The sequence below is a fragment of the Carcharhinus amblyrhynchos genome, chromosome 12 (genome assembly GCF_965287045.1).
Source record: "Carcharhinus amblyrhynchos chromosome 12, sCarAmb.v2.hapA, whole genome shotgun sequence".
NCBI lineage: Eukaryota > Metazoa > Chordata > Chondrichthyes > Carcharhiniformes > Carcharhinidae > Carcharhinus > Carcharhinus amblyrhynchos.
Window position 1 is genome coordinate 33404202 of NC_137335.1, and position 27153 is coordinate 33431354.

The window sequence follows — 27153 nt, forward strand, 5'->3', positions numbered from 1 at the left end:
GGAACCAGTCTCAAGACTATTTATAGCAGTGGTGGGCAACTTGCTGCCCAGAGGCCCCATGAGGCCAGTCAGGGTTCCAAGTGCAAGTCATTTTGTTAACTGCTGCCGTCTCGCAGGATTGCCAGATTCCGTTAGTTTCCATCCATATAGTTTTGTTTCCTACTGGTATTACTAAAGTAACATGCACATAAAGCAAAGGTACATGCTTTACGCAATCATTGCTGTGTTGAGTGATATTTTTCCTGAATTAAAATGTGTAAACATTAGCCTCTATCCTAAAGGAAACGTGTCATATTTTAACTAAATTACTATGCATGCAGTGATGCAAATTGTAATGGATTTTAGACCACATGCACCATCAATTATTGAGTTGTTCTTTTTAATGCAATTCTCAGAACTCTCTTTCAGTGGATCATTGAGCCAAATGAAAAAACACCCATGTGTAGTTATACGTTTTATGTTCATTGCAATAAAATGTTATTTTCTCTGATTGTTTTTAAAAAGAGGTAGTTCCACTTTTAAATTGTTGCAAATTTTCCTACAGACACCAGCATCATTATCATTACCATGCTATGACCATTGGGTCCGAGGTCCAGTATTTGTCATTGCTAATTGTCCTCTTTTTGGAGTTTATTTTTCCCCAAGTTGGTACTGTCTAAGCAGAAGCCCACTTGAGGACTAGTAAATTTTTAAATTAAAATTTGTGAAGAAAATTAAAGATGGATTAACTTAAGATTCAAATTCTGAATTATCCTACCTTTAGCTGGCCTATATTTGATAAATAAATGATTCAGTCGATGTGGTTTAATTATAAAAATAGTACAAGCTAGGCTGGATTCATGAAATTCAAACGCTTAAAAAGAATAAAATTATTTTATTACTGTGTACTAAATCAGCATACATTATACAGACTGAAAGAAAATCACATACCTTATCATCAGCAGGACATTTGTACAAGTTTTGGAAAGTTGTATTGATGTTCTTGCAAAATCTGGGCGCAAACACATCCTTTTCTGGACCAAACTGATGGCGAGACTGACGCACAATTGAGTCGATAACATACAGCCCTGGGACTTTGTATTCTGGTTTACACTGCGAATATATATTTAAATACAAATGAAGCACTTTAATAAGGTGATGTCCAATTTATGTTGGAATTTTATAGTTATCTGCAACACTGATCTGTACACTAGAAACATGTCAGGAATGGAATGACGTGCGATTAAGCTGCTCCCCACATGGGGTGTTATCAATTTTGTTTGTGCCACCCAAATTAGGTGCTAACTGAAGTTGAGTACCTTCCTACAATGAGGGAAAAAAATCAAAGTAAATTACAGCATAGATTCCCAGAACCACCTCTCTGTCCTCTTGGCTGGAAATTTTTTAAAAAGAAGAAAATGTATTACTAACCAAAGACTATTATTTAAAAAATACTAACTCATTAATAGCAAATGAATAGAAAACTTAAAAAATTGGAAAAGATTTTTATTTAAGAAAGTGTTTCAGTTTTCTGCGTTGAAGGCTAAAAATATGCCACACACTGCTGCTGCTGATCATGTTATTTTGTTCTTTTATATGGAACTTTTCCCCGCAATAAAGTTATACCATACTGATTTGGTATTGTTTCCAGGTAACAATTTCTTTTTAGTGTCCACAGTGCTCCTGCAGTAATAACTGTTTTAAAATAATGCTGCACCCCCATCTCAAAAAAAAATCAACATAGTGACTGGAAGATTTGTTGAAAGAATTACCATTGCCGTACACTAATTTGCATCACAGTAATAGTCAAACAACAGTAGACTGCAGCAAACAAAAAGGCTAGTGCAGTAAAATGGTGACATCTCAGAGTGCTTAACGTGATAAAAATGTTAAATTTTGGGCATCTGAGCAAAGGAAAAACAGATTTGGTAAATTTTTCCTTGTTTGTAAAGCACAGAACCATTTTTAAGTTTGGTTGTAATGACTGCATTGAATTAATTTACCCTACATATATAGATTTTCCATGGCCTTGCTCATGAGACAGTCCAGGGTTTAGCATTATAACAGTTTTTCCCCCAAAATACGGAGTACACATTTTCAGTTATGGTGCTCAGTATCTATTAATTGATTTTCTCTTGCTTCCCCTCTTTATTTTTCTCTTTTCATTTCCTTTTGTCGCCTGGTCCTCACAATTCATGTTTGCATTTATTTCTTGCAATAAAATTTCATACAATAATAATTTATAAAGCTCAAATTTAAACTGAAAATGGAACAGACTTGGGATAATAGAGGACAAGCTAAAACAACTTGCACTATATAGCACCTTTAACAATAAAAACAGAAGGAGCATTTTAACAGGGGCATTAAAATATGAAATATACACACCAAATCACACAAGGAGATATTAGGGCAGTAGGTTTTAAGGAGTACCTTGAGGGACAAAAATGAGGTGGAGGCAGAGAGATGTAGAGTGTTTATTTGAAAGTTTATGCTGAGGCAACTGAAGGTGGAACCACAAAGGTAGAGCAACTAAAATTAGGGGAGCTCAACAAGTCAGAATCAGGGAGAATCATAGAATTGTTACAACACTGCTTGTGCCAGATATCCGTTGTCTCACTCCCTTGCCTTCTCCTTGTAGCCCTTTAAATTCTTCCTTTTCAGATAACAATCCATTGGCCTCCTGAATGCTTTTCTCTTGGAGGGTTATGAGTCTGGAGGAGGTTTCAAGAGATTGAGGTAGAGGCACCATGCATGGAGGGATTTCGAAACAAGAATGATAATTTTAAAATCAAGATGTTGCATGACCGGAGGCCACTGTTGGTCAGTGCACACATCGGTGACGGTGAATGAGGCCTGCCAAGAGTTTAAAAGTGGGTTGCAGAGTTTTGGATGATCTCAAGTTTATGAGGGTAGGATATGGGAGACCAGCCAGGAATACATTGGAATATTCAAGTAAGAGGTACAAAGACATGAACTAGGATGTCAGCAGCAGATGAGCTGTGGCTAACTAAATGAACTACGGCTAAGTGTGAAAAATAGAGGCACAGTGTATCAAAGTCATTAAGATTCTGCATAGCTTAAACACCATGGCTGCTCATTGATGTTTAGAACATAAGAAATAGGAACAGGAGTGGGCCATCTAGCCCTTCGAGCCTGCCCCGCCATTCAATAAGATCATGGCTGATCTGAAGTGGATCAGTTCCACTTTCCCACTTTCTCCCCATAACCCTTAATTCCCTTGCCTACCAAAAACCTATCTACCCGTGTCTTAAATATATTTAGTGAGGTAGCCTCCACCACTTCAACGGGCAGAGAATTCTAGAGGTTCACCACCCTTTGAGTGAAGAAGTTCCTTCTCAACTCCGTTCTAAACTGCCCCCCCCCCCTTATCTTGAGGCTGTGCCCTCTAGTCCTGCTGTCCTTTCTGAGCGGGAAGAATCTCTCTACCTCTACCCTATCCATCCCTTTCATTATCTTATACGTCTCCATAAGATCCCCGCTCATCCTTCTGAACTCCAACGAGTACAGACCCAGTTTATTTAGTCTCTCTTCATAGTCCAACCCCCTCATCTCTGCTATCAGCCTAGTGAAACTCCTCTGCACTCCCTCCAAGGCCAAAATATCCTTGCGCAAGTGCGGCGACCAAAACTGCACACAGTACTCCAGCTGCGGCCTCACCAGTGCCCTGTACATTCGCAGCAAGACCTCCCTGCTTTTATATTCTATCCCCCTCGCTATAAAGGCCAGCATCCCATTCGCCTTCTTGATCACCTGCTGCACCTGCAGACTGGGTTTTTGCGACTCATGCACAAGGACCCCCAGGTCCCTCTGCACTGTAGCATGCTGCAGCTTTTTGCCCTTTAAATAGTAATCTCCCCTCCTATTATTCCTGCCAAAGTGGATAACCTCACACTTGCTAACATTGTACTCCATCTGCCAGGTCCTCACCCACTCGCTCAGCCTATCTAGATCCCGCTGCAGACTTTCCACACCCTCCACACAATTTGCTTTTCCACTTATCTTCATGTCATCAGCAAATTTCAACACCCTACACTCAGCCCCCTCCTCCAGATCATCTATATAAATGGTAAATAGTTGAGGCCCCAGCACCGATCCTTGCGGCACTCCACGAGTCACCAACCGCCAATCAGAGTAGCACCCATTGATACCAACTCTCTGCCTCCTATTAGACAACCAATCCTCTATCCACGCTAACACCTTACCCCCAACTCCATGCCCCCTAACCTTCTGAAGCAATCTTTTGTGCGGCACCTTATCAAATGCCTTTTGAAAATCGAGAAACACCACATCCACCACTTCCCCTCTGTCTACTGCACTAGTCACATCCTCATAGAATTCCAATAAATTTGTCAGACACGACTTCCCCTTAACGAATCTGTGCTGCGTCTGCTCTATCAAACAATTCTTCTCAAGGTGCCTCGCTATTTCTTCTTTGATGACGGATTCAAGCATTTTTCCAACAACAGACAGACACACGTTTAGAGACACAAAGAAAATACAGAGAAATAAAGTTGAAAGCTTGAAAGCAATGTGAATGACAGGCCTTCAAGACACAGAAAAGTCTGCAGAAGCATAAGAATGTGGAACAATTATCTAACAATTTTAAGGAAAATCTTACATTTTTTAGGTTTGCTAAAAAAAGAGATTTTATATGTAACAATCTTCCATGATCTCAGAATATCCCAAAACATTTTACAATGATGCACTTTTGAAGGGCAGTCACTACTGTAATATCAAAAATGTGGCAACCAATTTGTGGATCGTGAACTCTCACAAACAGGAACAAATATTAACCAAATAATCTGTGCTAACATGATCAGAAGAAGCAGATTAAGAAAATATGACTTTGTTGTTGCAGGGACTAATAATAACTAGGAGCACTGGGAAGAATTATTCTCTTTAAAATACTGCTGTGATTCTTTCAATAAATATAAAGAAATTATTTATAGGGCTAAACCAAAGCAAAATGCTGTGGATGCTCAAATCTGAAATAAAAACAAAAAATACTGAAAAAACTCAGCAGGTCTGGCAGCATCTTGGGGAGAGAAACAGAGTTAATGCTTTCCATATTACTCCTCCAGACTATACGAATAAGATAGTCAAAACAATGAGCAATCTAACTTGTGAAAACTGCACTTTCCATTTCAGCCCTTTTTTAGGGATTTTTGCTAAGATCTATTTTAACAAACTGTTAGGACTAAATTGCATATTCAAGCTTAAAAATGTAACATTTGACTTATTTCTAGCTGCAACAGTCATGTTCAAACATTGAAAATAGAAAAAAGCTATACTTTTCTGATTCAACTCTTCAAATATATATAATGTACAGTGGCTCAGCTCACAGGGTGTTGCAAAATATATTGTTTCACGAGGACAAAATGCACCTCAACGTTGAAAGAGGTCTCTCCATTTTCGATTGCTTCCTGAAAGGTATTTTTTTGCACCAACAACTAACAGAGAAGCAGTTTCTAGCTAAAGATTCCAGCGCGCAAAGCCCACATCTAGTTTTATTCATCTCTTTCCCTTAAACAATGTTGCAGTAGTATTCAGAGAGGAACATTTTAAATGTAACCATATTACTCCCCATTTGATCATTCAGGTCTTCCAGTCACTACCGACTATGTCCAGAATTCAAACCATCATTCAGATCAACATAACAAAAAGATGCAACTTCTGTAACAATTTACAGTATTACAAATCTTACTTCTGCATATACTACTTCTGCCAATCACACCACTGTAAATTCTTGTGTGAATATTCAAATAGAATTGCACATATCCATACATCTGAAGTATAACTTTTATCCAAACATTGTAGTACTTCAGCCTTTTCTCTCCCATTTCCTCAGCTGTACTGCAGAGAAGCTCCTAGTCTGCATCTTTCTAATGTCAAAATTAAAAATGCAAATTATGACTAAACAGGAGACAAGAGTTTAATTAGCATGCTCAGATCTAATTATCCCTCAACTCCAATCAATTCATCCACTAAATGCTGCTCAAGGTCTTGACTCCCTCACCAGGCACACCTTGGGAGATCAACAAATACAAATATCAAAAGACCTGTCCACATTATTCCTGACTTCAAATTTTTCTACAGCTGTGTATGTGCATGGTGTTTTTACAATGCTTCAAGACAGATCCACAAGAAAAAGTTGTCTTTGCACTACTTTGACAGAAAACTTCATTTTCTGTAATTTTCTATTTGATGGGGCAGCAAGGGCAATAACGACATGCTCTAAACTTGCTGTGAATCATTAAAGTATCTAAAGCTGTATGCAATGCAATGGATTGTGAACTACAGTCTGCCAGCTAGGGTTGCTTCAGACAAAAAGATACAGCTTAACACTTGTAAAGATCTGGAGACTCAGATTGAAACAAGGACATTTTTAAATCAGAAAACATTAAACTTAAAAACTAATAATTTGCTTGTAACTTTTCAGCATTATAAACTTTATTCGCAAAAGTTAGTATAGTCTAAAGGATGATTTTTTTTGGGGGGGGGGGTGGTTAGAATTTGACTGGCATACGTTTTTTGCTATTGCTGACTGTCAATTCATCGGTCTCACTTTTCAGCAAAAAATACATGCATTTTTAAAGTGCCTTAAACATTAAAAGTCCCAGGGGTTTTCAGAGGCGTGCTGTGAAGCGTAGCACGAAGGTCAGACGGTCAAAAGCTTGACTGCAGGTTTTATTTACCATCTGAAAGGAGGAACAAGATGAAGAGGTTTAGGAAGGGAATTCCATAGTTTAGGGAGCTATGGGCAGCTGAAGGTACGGCCACCAACACGGATCAACTAAAATGGGATGCTCAAAGTTTGGAGGCAAATGAGCGTTTATATTTTGGAGGGCTGTGAATTTCAAGCAGATTACAGGGACAGCGTGACAGAGAGACACACCATGGAAGAGTTTGAAGAAATTGAGGCATTGATTGATAGGGAGTCAATATAGATTGGTGCGCACTGGGATGACAGTGAATGGTATTTGGGCACAGGGGCAGTAGAGCTTTGGGTGACTCAGGTTTACAGAGAGTAGAATATAGAAGGTTAACTAGGAATGCATGGAAGTGATAAAGATATGCATGAGACTTTCGGCAGAAGACAACCTGAGGCAGAGACCAATTTGGATGATATTTTGGAGGTGAAAACAGGTAGTCGGTAGTGATGATTCAGTGTGTTGTAGCCTCATTTTGGGATCAAATATGACATCAGAATTGCAAACAGGATTGTAGCAGGATTGGTTCTGCTCCAGACAATAGCCAGGGAGGGGTTGGAATCAGCAGCCAGAAAACTGCTGGACACTGAAGACAATGGTTTTAGTTTTCCCAATGTCTACTCATCCAGTATTGAATGTCAAAAAAGTAAACTGACAATTTAGTGGAAAAGCTGAAAGAGGAGATGGTAGACTTGGGAATCATCATGTCACAATTTAAACTACAGGAGCAGGAAGAAAATGTTAGATAAGAATGGAACCAGATGCATGTAGTCTTTTCAGCTGGACAACAGTGGACTGGCATTGGAAGATGACAATATGATTAACTGCATCAAAGGGACACTGGAGATGGTGGGGTAATTTGCACGGATGGTGGTACAATTTTTTTTTGGAGGTGAGCAACGATGACTGCAAATTTAAAAGTAGAGAGACATAATACCCAAGGATTAAGAAAAACATTACCAGCTAACAGAAGACCATGAATGGTCTTGATAAGGTGGATGTGGAAAGGATACTTCCTCTTGAGGGTGAGTTCAGAACTAGGGGGCACTGTTTTAAACTTAAGGTATGGGTATGCCGGCGTTGGACTGGCGTAAACACAGTAAAAAGTCTGACAACACCAGGTTTCAGTCCATTTGATAATAGACTCACAAGCTTTCGGGGTTAGTCCCTTCGTCAGGTGAATGGAGAGTTCTGGCCTCAGTCTGTGCTTTATATGCTCTGTCTGAGGCCAGAACTCTCCATTCACCTGACGAAGGGACTAACCCCGAAAGCTTGTGAGTCTATTATCAAATAAATCGGTTGGACTAAAACCTGGTGTTGTCGGACTTTTTACTGTGTTAAACTTAAGGGCCATCCTTTTAGCTCAGAGAGAAGAAACATTTTTCTGAGGACTGTGTGACTTTGGAACTCTGCCTCACAAGGTGGTGGACGAAAGGACATTGAGTATCTACGGCAGAAGTAGATAGATTCTTGTTAAGCAAGGGAATAAAAGGATAGATTCTTGTTAGGCAAGGGAATAAAAGGTTATTGGAGACAGATAGGACTATAGAAATTAAAAGTCAAACAAATCAGCCATGGTCTTATTGAATGGCGGCGCAGACCCGAGGGGCCACATGGTCTATTGCTGCTCCTGTTTCTATGTAACATGTGGACCAGGAATGTAAGTTGGGTGGTCAGAGGTTCAATGCTAATAGAGTTGAAGGAGCAGGAAATGGGTCTCTTAGACAAGATGACCTTGGAGAAGGTTTCTGGGAACACTGGAGAGAATCTAGGAAAAATCACAAGTTCAAGGCTTGAGTAAGGGGGTACTTTAGAGAAGGTTGTTTCTGGTGGGCTAGTGAAAAGTAAGGCAGTAGCACAGTGAACAGTCTCACTTGTGAGAAAGGACTCGTGGGTTCCTTGCACTGGTCACCAAAAGTGAGGGTACATGAATAAAATGGGCTTCAAAGTGTTCAATATTGTTCCAAAGATGAGTCATTGAACTCAGTGTTAACTCCGTTTCTCTCTCAATAGATACTGCCAGCCCTGCTGAGTTTTTCAAACACTTTCTGTTTTTATGCTCAATATTATGGTTGGTGCGCACAGGAAATCTTTGGAAAAATGTTGTATAGAATCCACTGAGGAGGCAACAGGGAACTTGGGAAAGAACATGATTAGGCAGAGAGAAACCATGACAAATTTGTTAGTTTTTTTGAACATGTAACTAGTAAGGTAGGTAAAGGGGGAACCTGTGGGTGCAGTATATTTAGATTTACAAAAAGGTGTCATAGGAAATATTAATAGACAAGATTAGGATTCATGGGGTTGGGGAAATACATTAGCATGAATGGAGGATTGGTTAAAAGACAGAAAATAGCACAAATAAATAATTGCTTTCAGATTAACAGTTACAAACAGCACTACAAAGACCTCAAATATTTACATATTTAAAAAATATGAAGTGATCAAGTGCAATGGTACCCAAGTTTCCTGACAATGCGAAGTTAGGTAGGAAAGTAAATTGTGTGTGTGTGTGTGTGTGTGTGTGTGTGTGTGTGTGTGTGCGCGCGAAAACAAGAAATCTACAAAGGGACATGTGGAGGCATATGGAGTATAACACGGGGGAAATGTGAGGTTGCGCACGGTGGCAAGGGATCTGGGTTCAATGCTGGTCTCAGGTGACTGTGTCTGCAAGGTTTTCCTCTGGGTGCTCTGGTTTCCTCCCACAGTCTAAATATGTGCAGGTGAGGTTGACAGGCCATGATAAGTTGTCCCTTAATGGCAGGGGGATTTTAAGGATAAACACGTGGGTTACGGGAATAGAACAGGACTTGGTAGGATTGTTGTCGGTGCAGGCTCAATGGGCTAAATGGCCTCCATCTGCTCTATAGATTCTATGCTTATCGTTAGGAAGAAAATAAATGCAAAATATATTTTAAATGGTGAGAAACTATTAATTCTTGGTGATCAGAAAAATTTATGTTCATGTGCACAAAACTCATATTAATACGCAAGCACAGGAAATAATGAGGAAGGTAAATACTATGTTGGCCTATACTGTAATGAAGTCGGAATATGGAGGAAGGCTGGTTGCAATTGCATAGAGATCTAATGAGACCACACCTCAAGTAAAGCTTTGATTCAAGTACCCAATGAAGGACACACTTTCCTTAGGTGGTGCAATGAAGAGTGATTCCTGGGATGGGAAGGTTGTCCTAAGAAAGGGACTATACTCTCTGGCACTTGAAAGATAGAGGTATAATCTCATTGAAACACAACATTGTAGGACATCTCAATTGGATAAATGCTGAGAAACTTCTTTCTCTGGCTACAGTCTAGAACTTGGGGCACAATTTCAGAACAAGATGTCAGCCATTTAGGAATGGGATGAGAAGAAATTCCTCTGCTAAAGACTGTGAATTTTTGGAGTTCTTCACTGCAAAGGGCTGTAGAAGCTGAGTTGTTGAATATATTGAAGACTGAGATTGACAGATTCTTACAATCCAAGGAAACCAAAAAATTCAAGGATTGGGTGAGAAAATTCAATCTTATAGAATAGCAGAGCTGGCTTAAGGAACTATGCCTACTCCTGCTCCTATTTTTAACCTATAACACCCTAACAGAACTTTATTAATTTTCTATTTAACAATTTCGATCAACTTAGTGTTCCACCAACCACACTGTATGTGAAGTGCTTCCTGACATCAATCCCGAATGCACCAATTCTAAATGTAAGATGCCTGCCTGCCCTCTCCAATGAGAGGCAATAGTTTTCACCATCCCACCAATTCCTTCATCTTAAACAACTGAATCAGTCGATAACATTGTATCATCAGGGATATACAAGCTGCCATCATTGTGATGATAGTAGCACAATTCATGAAGAATTGTTTAATGTTTAAGGAGAATGTTTTTAAAAAATCAGCTTTATTCTACAGGCAGTCAATATGCCTGCAAGGAGTGCAGCTCAAATGTTGGGAGATAAGATAACTATCTTAGCCATGTAGTTTACTTCATAGAGCTAATGGATTTTGTTTATAGATTGAGATTTCCCCTGGGGCTTTTGATTAGGTTGTCTGAAAGAATCATCAAGTGCTGGCATGGTGGTGATGGGAGGAGTTAGGTCTGTGGCAGAACAAAAACTAAGTTGCAGGTCTGCTGAAATAATAGGCATGTGCAGGCTGTCCCTGAGGATTCATTCACTCTCCACAAAATCTCTTTCTGAAAGCTTCAAGACTGTTAATACAATTTAAAGCAAGTATGCCTGAGTTTGCTAACTATTTTTTTGAAAGTGGTTTTGATCTATACATGAATGGGGCTTATATGGAACTGGAATAGCATTAAGCTAGAAAGTAAAGTTGCTTCCTTCCATTTTTAAATATTGTTTAACTGTTAATAGTTCAGCTGTTTCATCTGTTGGGGTTATATTTAAATGACGTCAGTAAATAAAATTTAATAATTCTTGGAAAGAAATATCTTACCCTCACATTTAAGAAAAAATTATTGGGGTCTCGTCTGGCTTCCTGATATAATTTGGGATTCTGGTCCGGGACCCAAACCTGCCAGAATTAAAAAGTATAATTCCTTGTTTGGCTTGGAATTACTGAAGTTAAAAACAGTGAGTGTGAAGAACTGATGCTTTCTTTCAGGTGTTGCATTTGGTTAGCTTAAATAGGGAGTGCCTTATGAAAGTGGCTCTTTCAGTGACTAAAAATTTGTGGAAGAGGTCACTTGGATTGATTTACAATGGGTGCTTAAAACAAAGCCGCAGTTGCCTTTGCCTGAAAGGGCAAGGAAGGACAAGGTAACTTCAGCAGTAGTGCAGCAGTTAAATGTGCCAGTGACACAATCACAGTCACTGGAATTGGGTATTTAATTTAATTACAAATGAAAAGGTTGCAACAGGAAAAAGAAATGAGACAGCTTGATTAAGAAGGAAAGGAAAGAGAAAGAGCGGCAAAGTAAAGAGAGAATGGCAATGGTAGAACAACAAGAGACTCGTAATGACAGAGGAAAAAGAGAGCATCTGAACTTCAGAATCTGGAACTGCAAAGAGAACATCAATTTAAAATGGTGGAGAGAAAGGAAAAGTTGAGAAATATGAGAAGGAAAGTGATGAGGAAGACATAACCCCTCTTGGTCAAAGATCTACTAGTGTTATGTTTAAATATATTCAAGCATTGCATTCAACTCTAGTAAACAACTCTCCTTGATTTATTAATTTTATCATATTTCAAATACTTTATTCTCACCAGCTTCAATGAAGGCTGATAAAATGCAAGTGTTTAAGCAAGTTTGCCATAAAACAATAAATGTTACAGCACTGGCAGCAGCCATTCAGCCCAAAATGGCTGAGCCAGCAAGGGAAACTGAGCTGGTCCTATTCCATCTTTTCCCTGTAGCCCTGATTTTTTTTCTGTTTAGCTAATTATCAAATACATTTTTGAAAGCCACAATTGATTTGCCTCCCTCACACACACAGGCAGTTCAATACAGATATTACCTCTTGCTGTGTAAAAATGTTTCTCTCCTTAAACTGATGCCCTTTGATTTGTGATCCTTCTGCCAATGGGGAACAGTTTCTATCTCCACAGTATCTAGACCCTTTGATTTTAAACGCCTCCATATCCCCGCTCAAACTTCTTTTCTCTAAGGAGAACAGCACTAACTTCTCCAATCTAAGTGAAATCTCCCATCGCCAGAACCATTCTTCTAAATCTTCACTGCATCTGCCCAAACATCTTCACATCCTTCCTAAAGTGTGGTACCCAGGCTTGGGACGAATACTCCATTTGAGGCTAAATAAGTGCTTTATAAAGGTTCACCATAACTTCCTTGCTTACATACACAATGCCTCTATTATAAAGTGCAGGATCTCATAAACCTTTTCATTTGCTTTCTCAACCTGCCCATCACCTTCAATAATTTGTGAACTGCCTTCAGAATTACATCCATTAATTTATATTGCCCGCCTTCCCAAAATGTATCATTTTACACTTTGCTGCATTACATTTCATCTGCCACATTTGCACATTCCACCAGCCTGTGCAGGAACTGAAATCGAATGACAGTACCGCCAATGTCTGACTTTAAAGTGCACCCCTTATTTTAGCAACCCTCTTTCCTTTAACATATTGTGACAATTGTTCTTGACATTTCTCATAGCAGTTTTGATTCTACTCTTTCTGTAACTATTTCTTGTTCAATTCCAATCAAAACCATTCTTTGCATTTGTAAAACCCCTCTCTTTTAGCCTACACTATGTATGCCACCACCCAAAGAGTATCTTTAAAAGAACTTAACTGAATTAACACTTTATGGGCATAGGTTGCTAGCATGCACCACTCAACCTCTCATTTGGTATATTGACCTTCTCTGTTTGTCTCCTCTTGCAAGACCAATTTGCATTTGTCATAGCTCTTCTGACTTCATGATGGCTGATTTTCATTTATTTTTGCTACTTGCTCATTGAACATATGTTCTATCTACATTGGTCTAATTTGTTGCTAATTCAGAAATAGCGAGATTCTCCAGCCTCCCAGCCGTGTATTTCCCAACAGTGGGAGGCAACATGCTGTTCGCTAGCATCGGGATTCTGTGGCCCTGCCGCTGTCAATGGGAACTCCCTAGGATGTCATCCCATGCTGCCCCAAAACCCATGAAAGGTGGTGCACTGCTTGTGGGATTGTAGAATCCCAACTGTGTGAACAGCTAGAGAATTCCTGCCCAGATATCAGTATAAAGAAATGCAAAGATCAGGTTCACAAAATCATTGTATATTGTGGATTTTATGTTGCTTCATGCAGAAACTGATTGTTGTGCGATCACAAGTAATCAAGAAAATATGACAAATTACCACAGTATTAAATAGATAATCATACTAATTAGAAAATTAAAAGAAAAATGTTCAGATATCCATTCAGCAAAGGCTGATAGAATCATTAGATTCTATTGTAAAACAACTCACAGATACTTTAAAGTACTTCAAAATTCAGAAGATAAACACATATCACAAATGCATCTCCACAATATGTACTGGATAGAAGAGTTTGCACCCAATAAATCTGTACTTAAACAAACATGATGCTCATAGATGCAAGCATGTAGTTTCGTAGACAGATGCAGTTTTAAAATTCATGCTCACTTGCATGACTACACACTAACACATACATACACGCAGAGAAGTGTGTCTGATGTACAAATTGCAAAAAGTGCAATCCATAAGGGCACATCTACACCTTGCAACGTGGCACAGGCAGCATGGTTTTAATTGGGCATTTTCAGTTTTGTTTAGATTGGGATATGCGGACTAGCAAATATTAGAAAGGCAGTCAATTTGTGTGCCCAGAATAATTTTTTGCAACACTATGCTGAGAACCAAAAGGGGTCATACCATATTAGACTTAGCAATGAGCCAGATTTAGCAGAATTGTGCACAAACATTTATCTAATAATGATCATAAAATGAAAAGACTACAATGTACCGTTGGAAAGAAAGAGAGAAAGCAGGAACCAACGTTCTCGATTTAGGCAAGGTTGACTTCTAAGGGATAAGACCAAGATAGTAAACTGGAATGATCTATTTGTGGGTGAAATAACAGATAATCGATGGAAAATGTTCAAACAAATAATGTGATACAGAACCAGTTTAGACCACAAAAGGGCAAGAGTCCTACCTGCGAAAAAAAGGCAGCTGTGGATAACTAAAGAGGTAAGAGGCAAAGTAAAACTAAGAGAAAACATACAAAAATGAAAAAAACACAGATCCTGGCAACTGAGAAAGGTACAAACAGCGGCAAAGGATGACAAAACAGATAAGAAACATTAACAAATGGATTCTGAAATACTGGGGCTACAAGAGAAGGTAAGAGGCTAGGAATTCAGTAGTGAGCAGCTCACCTCCTGCCTCCCCAAAGCCTATCCACCATCTACAAGGCACAAATTAGGAACATAGTGGAATACTCTCTACTTGACTGGATATGAAGTTCAACAGCGCCCAGAACAAAGTAGCCCACTGTATCACAACCCCACCCATCACCTTAGAAAATATTCACCCTACCACTAACATTCACCAGCAGTATCATGAATCATCGAGAAGATGCAATGCAGTAACCCTCCTTCGACAGCACTTAAAACACACACAATCTCTATCACCTGGCAGACCAAGGGCAGAAGATGCATGGGAACACCAACTGCAAGTTTCCCTCCAAGCCACATTCCATTCTAACTTGAGACTTGTCGCTAGATAAAAATGTTGAAACTCCCTTCCTCACAGCATTGTGGTGTACTTGCACCTACATGGGACTTCAGAAAGCAGCTCACCAGCACCTTCTCAAGGGCAATTAGAACAGACAACAACTGACATGCACAAACTCATGGAAGAATAAAAACATTGCATGAGACCAAATCAACACCAAAAGCTTTGACAATTATGAGGGAAAAAAGAGGGTTATAAGAAGCTATTTGGTCCCCTTGAAAACTAATAACAGAGATGTTGTCAATGAAAATTGGGAAAGGACGAAAATGCTGGATAATCACTTTTCACCCATATTCACAGAGGAGAAACAGTTCACTACTGGAATCAGAAACAGGGACTCAAAATTAATATGAGTAAGCAAAATTAATGGCACCAAAGAGCAACAAATCCCATAGATGGGGTGATTTCCAACCCAAGGTTTCTAAAATAGATGAGAACATTGGAAGATTATAGAAGTCAGATGGATTTGGGGCTTTGGCTCAGTTTCTCTCTTCATGGATGATACCTGACCTGTTGCGTTTTCCCAGTGTTTTCTGTTTTTACATTGGAAGATTATAGTTATGGCATCCGAAAAGGGAATCATTTCTTTAAATTGGACTGTGCATTCCATTCACTTACTTAAGAAAGGTGAGAGAGGGAGGCCAAAGAATTTATAGATCAGTTAGCCAAACTTCTGTCATCAGGAAATTGCTAGCATCTCCAAATTAGGCGTTGCAGAACTAAACACCTTGAAAATTCTCAGTTAATCAAAGTGACCCAACACAAATTAATAAAAGGAAAGATCATGCCTGACAAATCCGATCAAATTTTTGAAAGAGATGACTGAAGTAGTGGACAAGGGTGTAACTTAAGTGAACTTCCAGAATGCATTTCATAAAGTGTCTCTTAAGAGACTGTTAGCTATAGGTGAGACATATGGAATTGAAGATAAATTGGCTTGTTTAGGTTCTTGAGAAATCATCATAACAGCAAGAACCAAATTGCAATGACAATATAAATCAAACAAATAACCATAATTCATGACATAGTTGCAATCAATTAAAGTAAAAACAAAATATAAATTACTGACATGTTCGGAAATTGGTTGAGTGGGAGGACAGAGCTAGTGGGTAGATAACACAAATCACAGCACACAAATCAACTTCTTAAACTCATTCCAAAAACAGAACTGCAAGGCATTATGTCACTAGTCTCGATATTCTGAAATATGGGATAAAGACATGAAACCAGTAATTTAAATTAAATCATGTATCATTTTTCATTTAATAGAATAATTCTATAAGAATAGTTTAAACCACAATCATAGCATTTTGAAAGCCGTATATAATTCATTGTCTTTGGCACCCCACACGCAGTTTGTCAAATTTATCCCAAGTCATTTTGGTATAAGATACCACTCTGGATCAGATGTGTCATTTTAATTTCATAATCATTCCTCCGCAATGAATTCTCTTCACTTTCCAGTCATTGAATTTGATATTTCACATTTTTTAGAATAATCTGGTAACAGTTTGTGCATTAAAATCATCCCACAATTTGATGATAAATCACACAAAACATCAAGCAGGGCACCACATACATTTCCATTCTTTCTGAAGGATTTCCCTCCATCAATCACACACCCATTTCATTTGGCACAAACATCATTTTCAAGTGGCTTGCCCACATCCAATGGTTGAACTAAGGATGTTACACCCTGATATAAGTTTTGGTGTTACTTCTTTGCAGACGCCTCTTGATCTCATCAGTTATATGGGATCTGAACATGTTCTACATTAATAAGGTGCAGGTCACTAGGACATTGGTTCCACACATTACTGATCCACAACTGCACTCCATCCTCATCCACCCAACTGTGTAATGGACATGCACAAAAACCCTGCAAGAACTTCATTATGAGTCTAGTTTTGCATTTGAAAATTTAGTTTTATCCGGTCAGCCATGCAAGCTGGTATTACTGTGAATCTTGTTTTCTCTTGAAATAATTGATTCTGAACTTTTCCACACCACTGTGCTGATGCTGGACATATCAAAATTGATGGCATTTCATCCATGTTACCAGCTGACGTAAGTACTTGTGCTTTTGCCACTGTCCGATTGCTGGAAACTGGTCATTTTGGCACCAAGGTTTTTTGGTAGTTTCTGAGCTATCTCGGTCTTCAGCTGCAATCAGTGGCCACTTTGGTTCCATAAAGCTGCTACACGAATGAGCTGCTGTGTTGAAATCTTTGTTGGACTCGGGATTCTATTTGCGCTACTTAACTGCAATGTATATGAATTGCATTCCTGGGGACAATGGAACCGTTCTGACAATTCAAGAACCCCCCCCCCCCCCTCCCCCCCACCACTACCACCACCCAGATACCTTCTTCTGAAGATTAGGCCAATGGCTGGTCCCTACTCTCAAGGTGTATTTGATCTTGGGCATCTTTGTCAGAGTGTATTACTTCTTCCTTTCAGGTACCAATTTTCCCACCGACATCAAATTCCCTTGTGGCTGCATAGTTATTTGATGGGTTAGGCAGGTGTTATGACTTTTAGCTTGAAACCAACTTGGCAAGTCATTCTTTTTGCAGGAGGGCCCATTTCTGTTTGTTTATCATCATGATCTTTGTGGGCATGTCGTAAACACCTGTGCACCTCCTTGGCAACACCTGCTTCAATTGATGTGCAGACTTATTGGGTATCCAGAACCCTATAAACGTACTTGTGACCTAAAAATAGCCCTGAACATGGGCAGCATGGTGGCACAGTAGGTAGCATTGCTTCCTTTCAGTGTCAGGTGCCTGGGTTCAATTCCAGCCTCAGGTGACTGTGGAGTTTGCAAGCTCTCCCTGTGTCTGTGGGGGTTTCCTCTGGGTACTTTGGTTTTCCCCCCACAGACTAAAGGTATATGGGTTAGATTGATTGGTCCTACTTAATTGCCGCTTAATGCAGGGTAAATACATGGGGTTACAGTGATAAGGCCTGGAAGCAAATGCTTTTGCTGCAGGCTCGATGAGCCAAATGGCCTCTTCCTGCACTGTAGGAATCCTATGATGCTATTAGAACAAAAGGTCACAGGAAGAGATTGCAAGGCGATAGATTTAAAACTGAGATGAGGAGGAACTGCTTCTCGCAGGGGATGGTGAATTCATGGAACTCGCTGCCACATAGCACATGGAGTCTGAATCATTGAATAGTTTCAAGATGGGAATAGTAAATTTGTAATAAAAAAACCGGAAAGAGGGATATGGGGAACAGGTGGGGAGATGGACTTGAGACCAGAGAGAGATCAGCCATGATTTGATTGAACCGCGGAGCAGGCTTGAAGGGCTGAATTTGCCTACTTTTGCTCCATTAATTCTTATATTCCTTATGAAAAACAAGGGTATTGAATTATAAAGTATTGAGCTAAACATGTGTGTTGTTATTGAAAAATGGGCTTACACTCAAGTCAAGCATCATGATTTACAGTACTCTAATTGGCAGGACGTGGCTCACTGTTCCACAACAATCAATATCAAGGTTTCAACAATTTACTCCATTAATGACAGCCACATGTTCAAGTCTGTACATGACACAAAAACCAGAATAAAACTTGAATTCAAATGATACATTAGGAGGGCTTACACAAATTAGGCTGTTTTCCCTGGAATTTGGAAATGTCGGCACTTACTTGACAGAAACTTTCAAGACATTAACTGAAACAAATAGGATTGATTTGCAGAAACTATTTCTGCTAATTGGGAAGTTTAGAACTGAAATGCAATGAAAAAAATTACAGCCAGACATTTCAGGATTGTAATTAGGAAACACTCAAGCAAAGAATGGGAGAGGATTGGAACATTGTTATGCAAATGGCTATTAATGTTAGATAAGTTGTACATTTTAAAACTGAGTTCAATAAATTGTTAGCAAAATATAATATGCGGCAGGCTTGTTGCAGTTCAGCCATAATCTCGTTGAATAGCAGAACAAATCTGAGGGTCGAAATTGCCCACACCTATTTTTGAACCAATGAGATTTGAAGATTGAGAAAGAGAAACAATGGAGGGGGAAATGGAAATGAGTGTCTACTATTTCAAGTGTTCCCTTTTTGGGCCCAAGAGGTTAAGTGATATTACAGGACCAAAAACAGTGTCATTAAAAGATCCTTCCAAAGTGGTGCCATACTCAAACTTTCAGCAGTGGGTTTAATTGGCACTTAAATGCAGATACAGCCATTTCTTGAAAATTATAATAAGCCAACTTCCATTTTTGCAAGGTGGGATAGCGCAAACCATCCAGTAACTTGTGGCATGTGCATTAAACTTGCAATTACTTTCACAGCAAAATCTGGGTTTTCTCATTGGATTGCATGGACCATAGATTTACCATAAATCTCAATGTATAAATCAACCCGACGTATAAGACAATTCCATTTCTCTTGCTCTAAAAATCATGCTTTTGCATATACTTGGCATAAAATTCAACCCCCGCTTTATAGCCACAATATGCCATACACATGGGTAACCAGCCTCAATTTATCACCCCGCAAATGCATGTTTTGTTTACTGGTACTGTATAACTGGGCGCAAGAGATCATGCAGGTGATATGGGTATGTTGCGACAGTCCGTGGGAGTTTAAGACCCAACTACTCTGTGTTGGATTTGCTTATGAATTTTAAAGTGGTGGCTATCCAAGCCAGTGTTCCACGTTTAGAGATGGCATTCAAGTTCTTTTGGGGGTATTTTTTAAGGTTTAAAGGTCAAATTATATGCTGACATTTATTGCATCAATAGCTGAAAATAGCCCAAGCATTGCCATACCAAGATGTGAGTGGTCAAGATCAATGTGAAATTTTGATTATACCAAGAATTTTTCTCATTTCGATCATGGATTCTAGCAATTTCCCTATGGCTAACTGGCCTGATTTCCCTGTGTCCATCTCCCTTCTTTCTTGAATAAAGGCACTGCATGAGTCATGTTCCAATCCACTGGGACCCTTACAGAATCTAAGGAATTTTGGAAGATTACAACTAATGCATCAACTATCACAGCAATTTTCTTAAAAAAAATCAAGGACATAAGCACCTGGGGACTTGCGTAAAAACATAGAAGGTAGGAGTAGGACGAGGTCATTTGGCCCTTTGAGCCTGCTCTGCCATTCATTACAATCATGGCTGATTATCCAACTCAACAGTCTAATCCTGATTTCTCCCAATAACCTCTGATCCCATTCACCCCAAGTGCTATATTCAGCCGCCGCTTGAATACACTCAATGTTTTGACATCAACTACTTCCTGTAATAATGAATTACACAGACTCACCACTCCATGGGTGAAGAAATGTCTCCTCACCTTTGTCCTACGCGGTCTCCCCGAATCCTTAGATTGCAATCCCTGCTTTTGGACTCACCCACTATTGGGAATATCCTCCCTGCATCTCTATGAGGACCCCCCCCCCCCCCAACTTCATTCGTCAGTGAAAACAATCCTAACCTAGTTAATCTCTCTTCATACACAAGCCCTGCTATCCCTGGAATCAGCCTGGTAAACCTTCGCTGCACTCCCTCCAAAGAACATTCTTCCTCAGAAAAGGAGACTAAAACTGCACACATTATTCTCAGTGTGGCTTCACCAAAGTCCTGTATAATTACAGCAATCGCTCCCTGCTCCAGTACTCAAAACCTCTCACAATGAAGGCCAATATGCCATCTGCTTTCTGTACCACCTGCTGCACCTGCATGCTTGCCTTCAGTGACTGGTGCATAAGGACACCAGATCCCGACACACATTCCCCTCTCCCAATTTACAGTCATTCAGGCAGTAATCTGCCTTCTTGTTTTTGCTTCCCAAGTGAATAACCTCACAATTATCCAAATTATACTGCATCTGCCATTGATTTGTCCACTCAACCAACTTGTCCAGATCAATCTGAAGGATCTCTGCACCCTCATCACAATTCATAAGAACATAAGAAATAGGAGCAGGAGTAGGCCATCTAGCCCTTCGAGCCTGCCCCACCATTCAATAAGATCATGGCTGATCTGTCGTGGCTCAGTTCCACTTTCCCGCCCTCTCCCCATAACCCTTAATCCCCTCTCTTATCAAGAACCCATCAACCCGCTTCTTAAAAATATTTAGCGAGGCAGCCTCCACCACTTCAACGGGCAGAGAATTCCAGAGATTCACCACCCTTTGAGTGAAGAAGTTCCTCCTCAACTCCGTTCTAAACCGCCCCCCCTTTATCTTGAGGCTGTGCCCCCTAGTCCTGCTGTCTTTTTTGAGCGGGAAGAGTCTCTCCACCTCTATCCTATCCATCCCATTCATCATCTTATACGTCTCAATGAGATCTCCCCTCATTCTTCTAAACTCTAACGAGTACAAGCCTAGTTTATTCAGCCTCTCCTCATAGCTCAATCCCCTCAACTCCGGTATCAGCCTAGTAAATCTCCTCTGCACTCCCTCCAGGGCCAAAATATCCTTGCGCAGGTGCGGCGCCCAAAACTGCACACAGTACTCCAGCTGCGGCCTCACCAATGCCCTATACAGCTGCAGCAAGACCTCCCTACTTTTATATTCAATCCCCCTCGCTATGAAGGCCAGCATCCCATTCGCCTTCCTGACCACCTGCTGCACCTGCAAGCTGGGTTTTTGCGACTCATGCACAAGGACCCCGAGGTCCCTCTGCACCGTCGCCTGCTGCAGTTTTTCGCCACGTAAGTAATAGTCCTTCCTACCATTCTTCCTACCAAAGTGGACCACCTCACACTTGCCAACAATAAATTCCATTTGCCATTTCCTGGCCCATTCGCCCAGCCTATCTAGATCCTTCTGCAGACTCTCCACACCCGCCGCACAATTTGCCTTTCTCCCAATCTTGGTGTCATCAGCAAATTTCGACACCCTGCACTCGGTTCCCTCCTCCAGATCATCTATATAAATGGTAAATAGCTGAGGCCCCAGCACCGACCCCTGGGGCACCCCACTAGTCACCAACCGCCAATCCGAATAGCACCCATTGACCCCCACTCTCTGCCTCCTATTTGACAACCAATCCTCTATCCACACTAACACCCTACCCCCAACTCCATGTCCCCTGACCTTCTGCAATAACCTCTTGTGAGGTACCTTGTCAAACGCCTTCTGAAAATCCAGAAAGACCACATCCACCGGCTCTCCTCTATCCTCCCAATGAACTTGGTATGATCTGCCAACTTTGAGATATTACATTTAGTTCCCTCATACAAATCACTAATACATATTGTGAATAGTTGGGGTCCAGCACTGATCCCTGTGGCACCCCACTAGTTACTGCCTGCCAATTTGAAAAGCACCCATTAATTCCTACTCTTTGTTTCCTCTCTGCCAACCAGTTTTCTATCCATGTCAATACACTTCTCCAATCCCATGCGCTTTAATTTTAAGAACATAAGAACATAAGAAATAGGAGCAGGAGTAGGCCATCTAGCCCTTCGAGCCTGCCCCGCCATTCAATAAGATCATGGCTGATCTGTTGTAGCTCAGTTCCACTTTCCCGCCCTCTCCCCATAACCCTTAATCCCCTCTCTTATCAAGAACCCATCAACCCGCTTCTTAAAAATATTTAGCGAGGCAGCCTCCACCACTTCAACGGGCAGAGAATTCCAGAGATTCACCACCCTTTGAGTGAAGAAGTTCCTCCTCAACTCCGTTCTAAACCGCCTCCCCTTTATCTTGAGGCTGTGCCCCCTAGTCCTACTGTCTTTTTTGAGCGTTTTTTTGCATGATAATCTCCTCATGCGGGACTTTGTTAAACGCTTTCTGAAAGTCCAAATATGTCACATCAACTAGCTCCCCCTCGTCAACTCTACTAACTACATCTTCAAAGAATTCCAACAGTTTTGACAAGCATGATTTCCTCTTCATAAATCCATGCCGACTATCTGATCCTGCCATTACTTTCTAAATGCTCCACTATAAAGTCCTTGATAATGGATTTGAGAATTTTACCCACTACCGATCTAAGGCTCACTGGTCTACAAAACTTGTCAGCCTTTCAGTCTAATTGTTTTCCCAACATTCTTTCCCTAATGATGGTGATTGTTTTAAGTTCTTCCCTCTAATTCACCTTTCGATTTTCCAGTTTTCTAAGCCTCTATAGCGAGGAAGACACAAAATACCTGTACTTTGCCTCTACCATTTCCTATTTTTCCATTATTAATTCCCCTAGACACTCTCTTTAGAGGACTAACATGAGTTTTAGTTATTATTCCCCTATTTAAATACTTGTAGAAATTCTTATTATCTGTTTTCCAGAATTAGCTAGCTTTCTGCCGCTTAATTACAGCTTTAGTCATTCTTTGCTGATTCTTAAAATCTGATCAATCTTCTAACACACCACTAACCTTTACAGTTTTGTTTAGTGTTGATTTCAACTGATGAGGGGACAGTGGCCTAGTAGAATTATTGCTAGATTATTAATCTAGAAACTCAGCTAATGTTCGGGGGTCCTGGGTTCGAATCCTGCCACAGCAGGTGGTAGAATTTGAATTCAATAAAAAATCTGGAATTCAGAATCTACTGATTCTGAATCTACTGATGACCTTTGTCATTTGTTGTAAAAACCCATCTGGTTCACTCATGTCCTTTAGGGGACGAAATCTGCCGTCCTTATCTGGTCCGGCCTACATGTGACTCAACAATGTGGTTGACTCTCAACTGCCCTCGGTCAACTAGGGATGGTCAATTAATGCTGGCCAATGACACCCACGTCCCATGAATGAATGAATGAATGAAAAAATATCCTCAACTCTCTTTTCAGCCACAGATGATGCAACGATCTCAGAATCTTCTTTTCTTGCTGTGACAAATCTGTGTTGTTATTAAATGTCTTCTTAAAGGTTTGCCACTGCAGCTCTACTGTTCTACCTTTCAACAGTTTCCCAGCTCTCTTCAGCCAACTCTTTTTTCATAGACTTAATCAGATTTGAAATAGTGTAACATCTGTGCCAATCCCCCTAACACCACTGTATTTCTATTAACTCACTCCACTTGAATGGCTTCCTGTACCTTAGTAAGTTTGTTTATCCATCTTACAACCCCCAATTTTGTTCTACAAGCTGCAAAAACTTCAAACTTACTAGACAATTGCAAAGGGTGAGGTCCCTCCAATTTTATTTTCTTGATCACTACCTCATTCAGTGTCACATCTTCCTGTCCCTTACAAGAGGTCAAATCAGAAGGCCATGATCTAAGCAATGTTCACACCTCCTGGAACCAAATGCCCAGGTAACTTTCCTCCTTTGCTGATGCAGTGTCAAGTGGTTCAGATTGCTCAAATTTCTGGTGAATATTTCCCTCATTGGTCTTTTTTTTTGTCTCTCCAGGAGAGCACAGGATTTCATTAGTCACGGTGATATTGCAATCACGAATGCAAGGCAAGCTTGATGGACCAGTGGTCTTTCCCTACCTATCAATTTCATATATATTTATAAACGACACAGCCAAACAGCAGAGATGCCATACACCTAGTGTATGGTCTCTCAGTGTTCTTAACCAAGGTCCATAAACCAGTCCATTGCAACAGGAGCACTACACACACCCTGTGCCTGGTATCTGAAACCTAATCCCCAAAGGGTTCAAGAGAAGAACAAGCATTTGGACCACAGAGAAAAAAATCAACGTTGAGTGAGATAAATGGGCATCTGGTAAAGAGAAATATACTGAGGGGAGGAAGACAAAGCTGTTTTGTGTGCTTAGGGACAAAATAATCAGCTGATGAGAATTCGAAGTCAGAAGGGAAAGAAGTTTTGAGAGAAAAGAAACTAAGCATAACAAACAATAACAGGATAAATTAAAATATTCATTACAGCTAACAATTCATCAATTAGTAGCATTTATTCATGCAGCTTACTTATTGAAGCTGTCAAATAGTGACTAAATACTTACTACTATCCCAATAGCTGTAACATTTAATACACTAAGCAGTCACATTGTAACTGGCTGATAGAAACGGAAAATGGTTATTACCTTCGAGTGATAACCTGATCAAAATACAAACATTTTAAGTGGTGTAATATGTAGCTTACTTTCCACATATACACCCCCCCCACTTTACTTTGATACATCATATTTGCTAATATCTAAAAGCATTTTATCTAAATGAGAGCAAATATTAATCAAACCGTTTTTGCAAATTATAATCCCAAGATCCAAAAAAGAAAGTAAATTCTCTGGGCCCCCAAACTTTATTGATTAAATGACATAAACCAGATGAAGCAAAAATCAAGTCCAGGTACATCATGCTGACAGAGTTGGTACACTAAATGTGAGGCTTGAGATTTCTGCATAACGTCCAAAACTGAATGTACTCAGCAATCTGAAATAACAAATATGTGCAATGTGTGAAAGAGCCCACCCACTTCAATGAGGGGGTTGGAACACTGACAGATGATTTGGTTTAAAAAAGGATATTACAGAACAAGCAGGACTAAAAAGACGGAAAGAGGATGCAAAACCTTAAGTCAATCGGTACGTTGCCTCAAAAACTGATCAAGATATATTATAGAATCAGAGTTTCACCTATTATAAAATGAGTTACATATACAGATGTGTTTCCAAGCGTCCAATTAAGCACTGAAGTTTTATACATCAATCATGAACTTAATACAAGTTCTTACCCTTTGAATAAACTTTTCCACACTCTGTACCACGTGCTTGTAAAACTGCAATGTAAAAGAGAAAGTATTATATTTATGAAGACAGCAAGACATGTTAACAAACAAGTTAATAAATTATGAGAGATCTTGGACTTTTTATTTATAAAGACAGAGAACAAAGACCTGGAAATTATGCTGGAAATACTCAACAGGTCTGTGATATGACACCTGTGGAAAGATAAACAGTTAATCCTTCAGGTTGATTAACTTCATCAGGACAGGGAAAAAATTAGAGATGTAGCAGGCTTTAAATACAAAGCTAGAAGGGGGAAAAAAGCTAAAGGGGAGGTCTATAATAGATCAAAGGAAAGAGAGAACAAGTGACATGAGGCATGATTGTACAAGGCAAAGTGAGATGGCATTGAGATGAGTGAAGACATAAAAGGTGGGTACAGAATTGTAAATAGAAAAGACAGAAACATCACCAAGGTCAATCAACGAATATTGAAATCAAAAAATAGTGGTAAAGGTTACAATCTGAAATTGAAAAGGCTGTAAAAGTGGTTAATCAAAAGATAAGGTGTTTTCCTCGAGTTTATGATGAGCTTCATTGGAACTGTGCAAAATGATGAGGACAGTGTGGTCGGAGTGGAGATGAATCATGGAATCATAGAAATCATAGAAACCCTACAGTGCAGAGAGAGGCCATTTGGCCCATCAAGTCTGCACTGACCATAATCCTACCCAGGCCCTACCCTCTCATCCCCACATATCTACCCACCAATCTCTCTAACCTACAATCCCTCAGGACACTAAGGGGCAATTTTAGCATGGCCAATCAACCTAACCCACCCATCTTTGGACTGTGGGAGGAAACCGGAGCACATGGAGGAAACCCACGCAGACATGAGGAGAATGTGCAAACTCCACACAGACAGTGACCCAAGCCGGGAATCGAACCCAGGTCCCTGGAGCTGTGAAGCAGCAGTGCTAACCACTGTGCTACTGTGCCGCCCCATGGTATGGAAAATTAAAATTGCAAATAACTGAAGTTCAGTCACACTTACCAACTGGTAGTGCATCACCAAATCTGCATTTGATCTCCCCAATATAGAGGAGGCCCAATCATAAGCAACAAATACAGTATACTAAAGTGACAGAGGTAAAAATGAATCATTGTTTCACCTGAAAAGTATGTTTGGGGCCTTTCGTTGTGGGAAGAGAGGAGGGAAAACAGCAGATATTGCTTTTCATGCTCTGACAAAGGAAAGTGCTGTGGAGACGATAGGATGTTAGAGGGAGTAGAGGGAACAATGCCAAAAGGGGAGGGGAAGGTAGCACCACAGTATGAGATGGAAATGGCAAAGAGTGATCTGATGAATATGGAGGCTGGTGGGGTGAAAGGTGAGGACAAGAGGACCCTATTGTGGGAAAACCACTACAACCTCCCAGACCCGCAACCTGGGATGTTGCGAAGAGGTGAAAGCAGAAGTACATGAGCTGGAAGTGTCATAGTAGAGAGCAATGTTAAACACAGTTTTGGTGGGGAGGAAGACGTTGTTGGGAATCCTCAGTTTAGGAAAAGGACACATTAAAATCACT

General features: G+C 40.1%; 1 protein-coding gene across 2 annotated transcripts in view; it reads right to left on the reverse strand.

Annotated features, from left to right (window-relative positions):
- The window catches only part of scaf8 (SR-related CTD-associated factor 8), a 285263-nt gene that overhangs the window by 188673 nt on the left and 69437 nt on the right, over positions 1-27153 (reverse strand). For both annotated transcript variants that reach the window (XR_013888261.1, XM_080200340.1), the window contains exons 3-4: positions 25573-25617; positions 931-1092 (exon numbers count right to left, since the gene is read on the reverse strand). Coding sequence is in view for 1 of the 2 variants with exons in the window: in XM_080200340.1 (XP_080056466.1) it covers positions 931-1092; positions 25573-25617 (207 nt within the window). In the remaining variant the exon portion in view is untranslated. The remainder of the gene's footprint in view (positions 1-930; positions 1093-25572; positions 25618-27153) is intronic.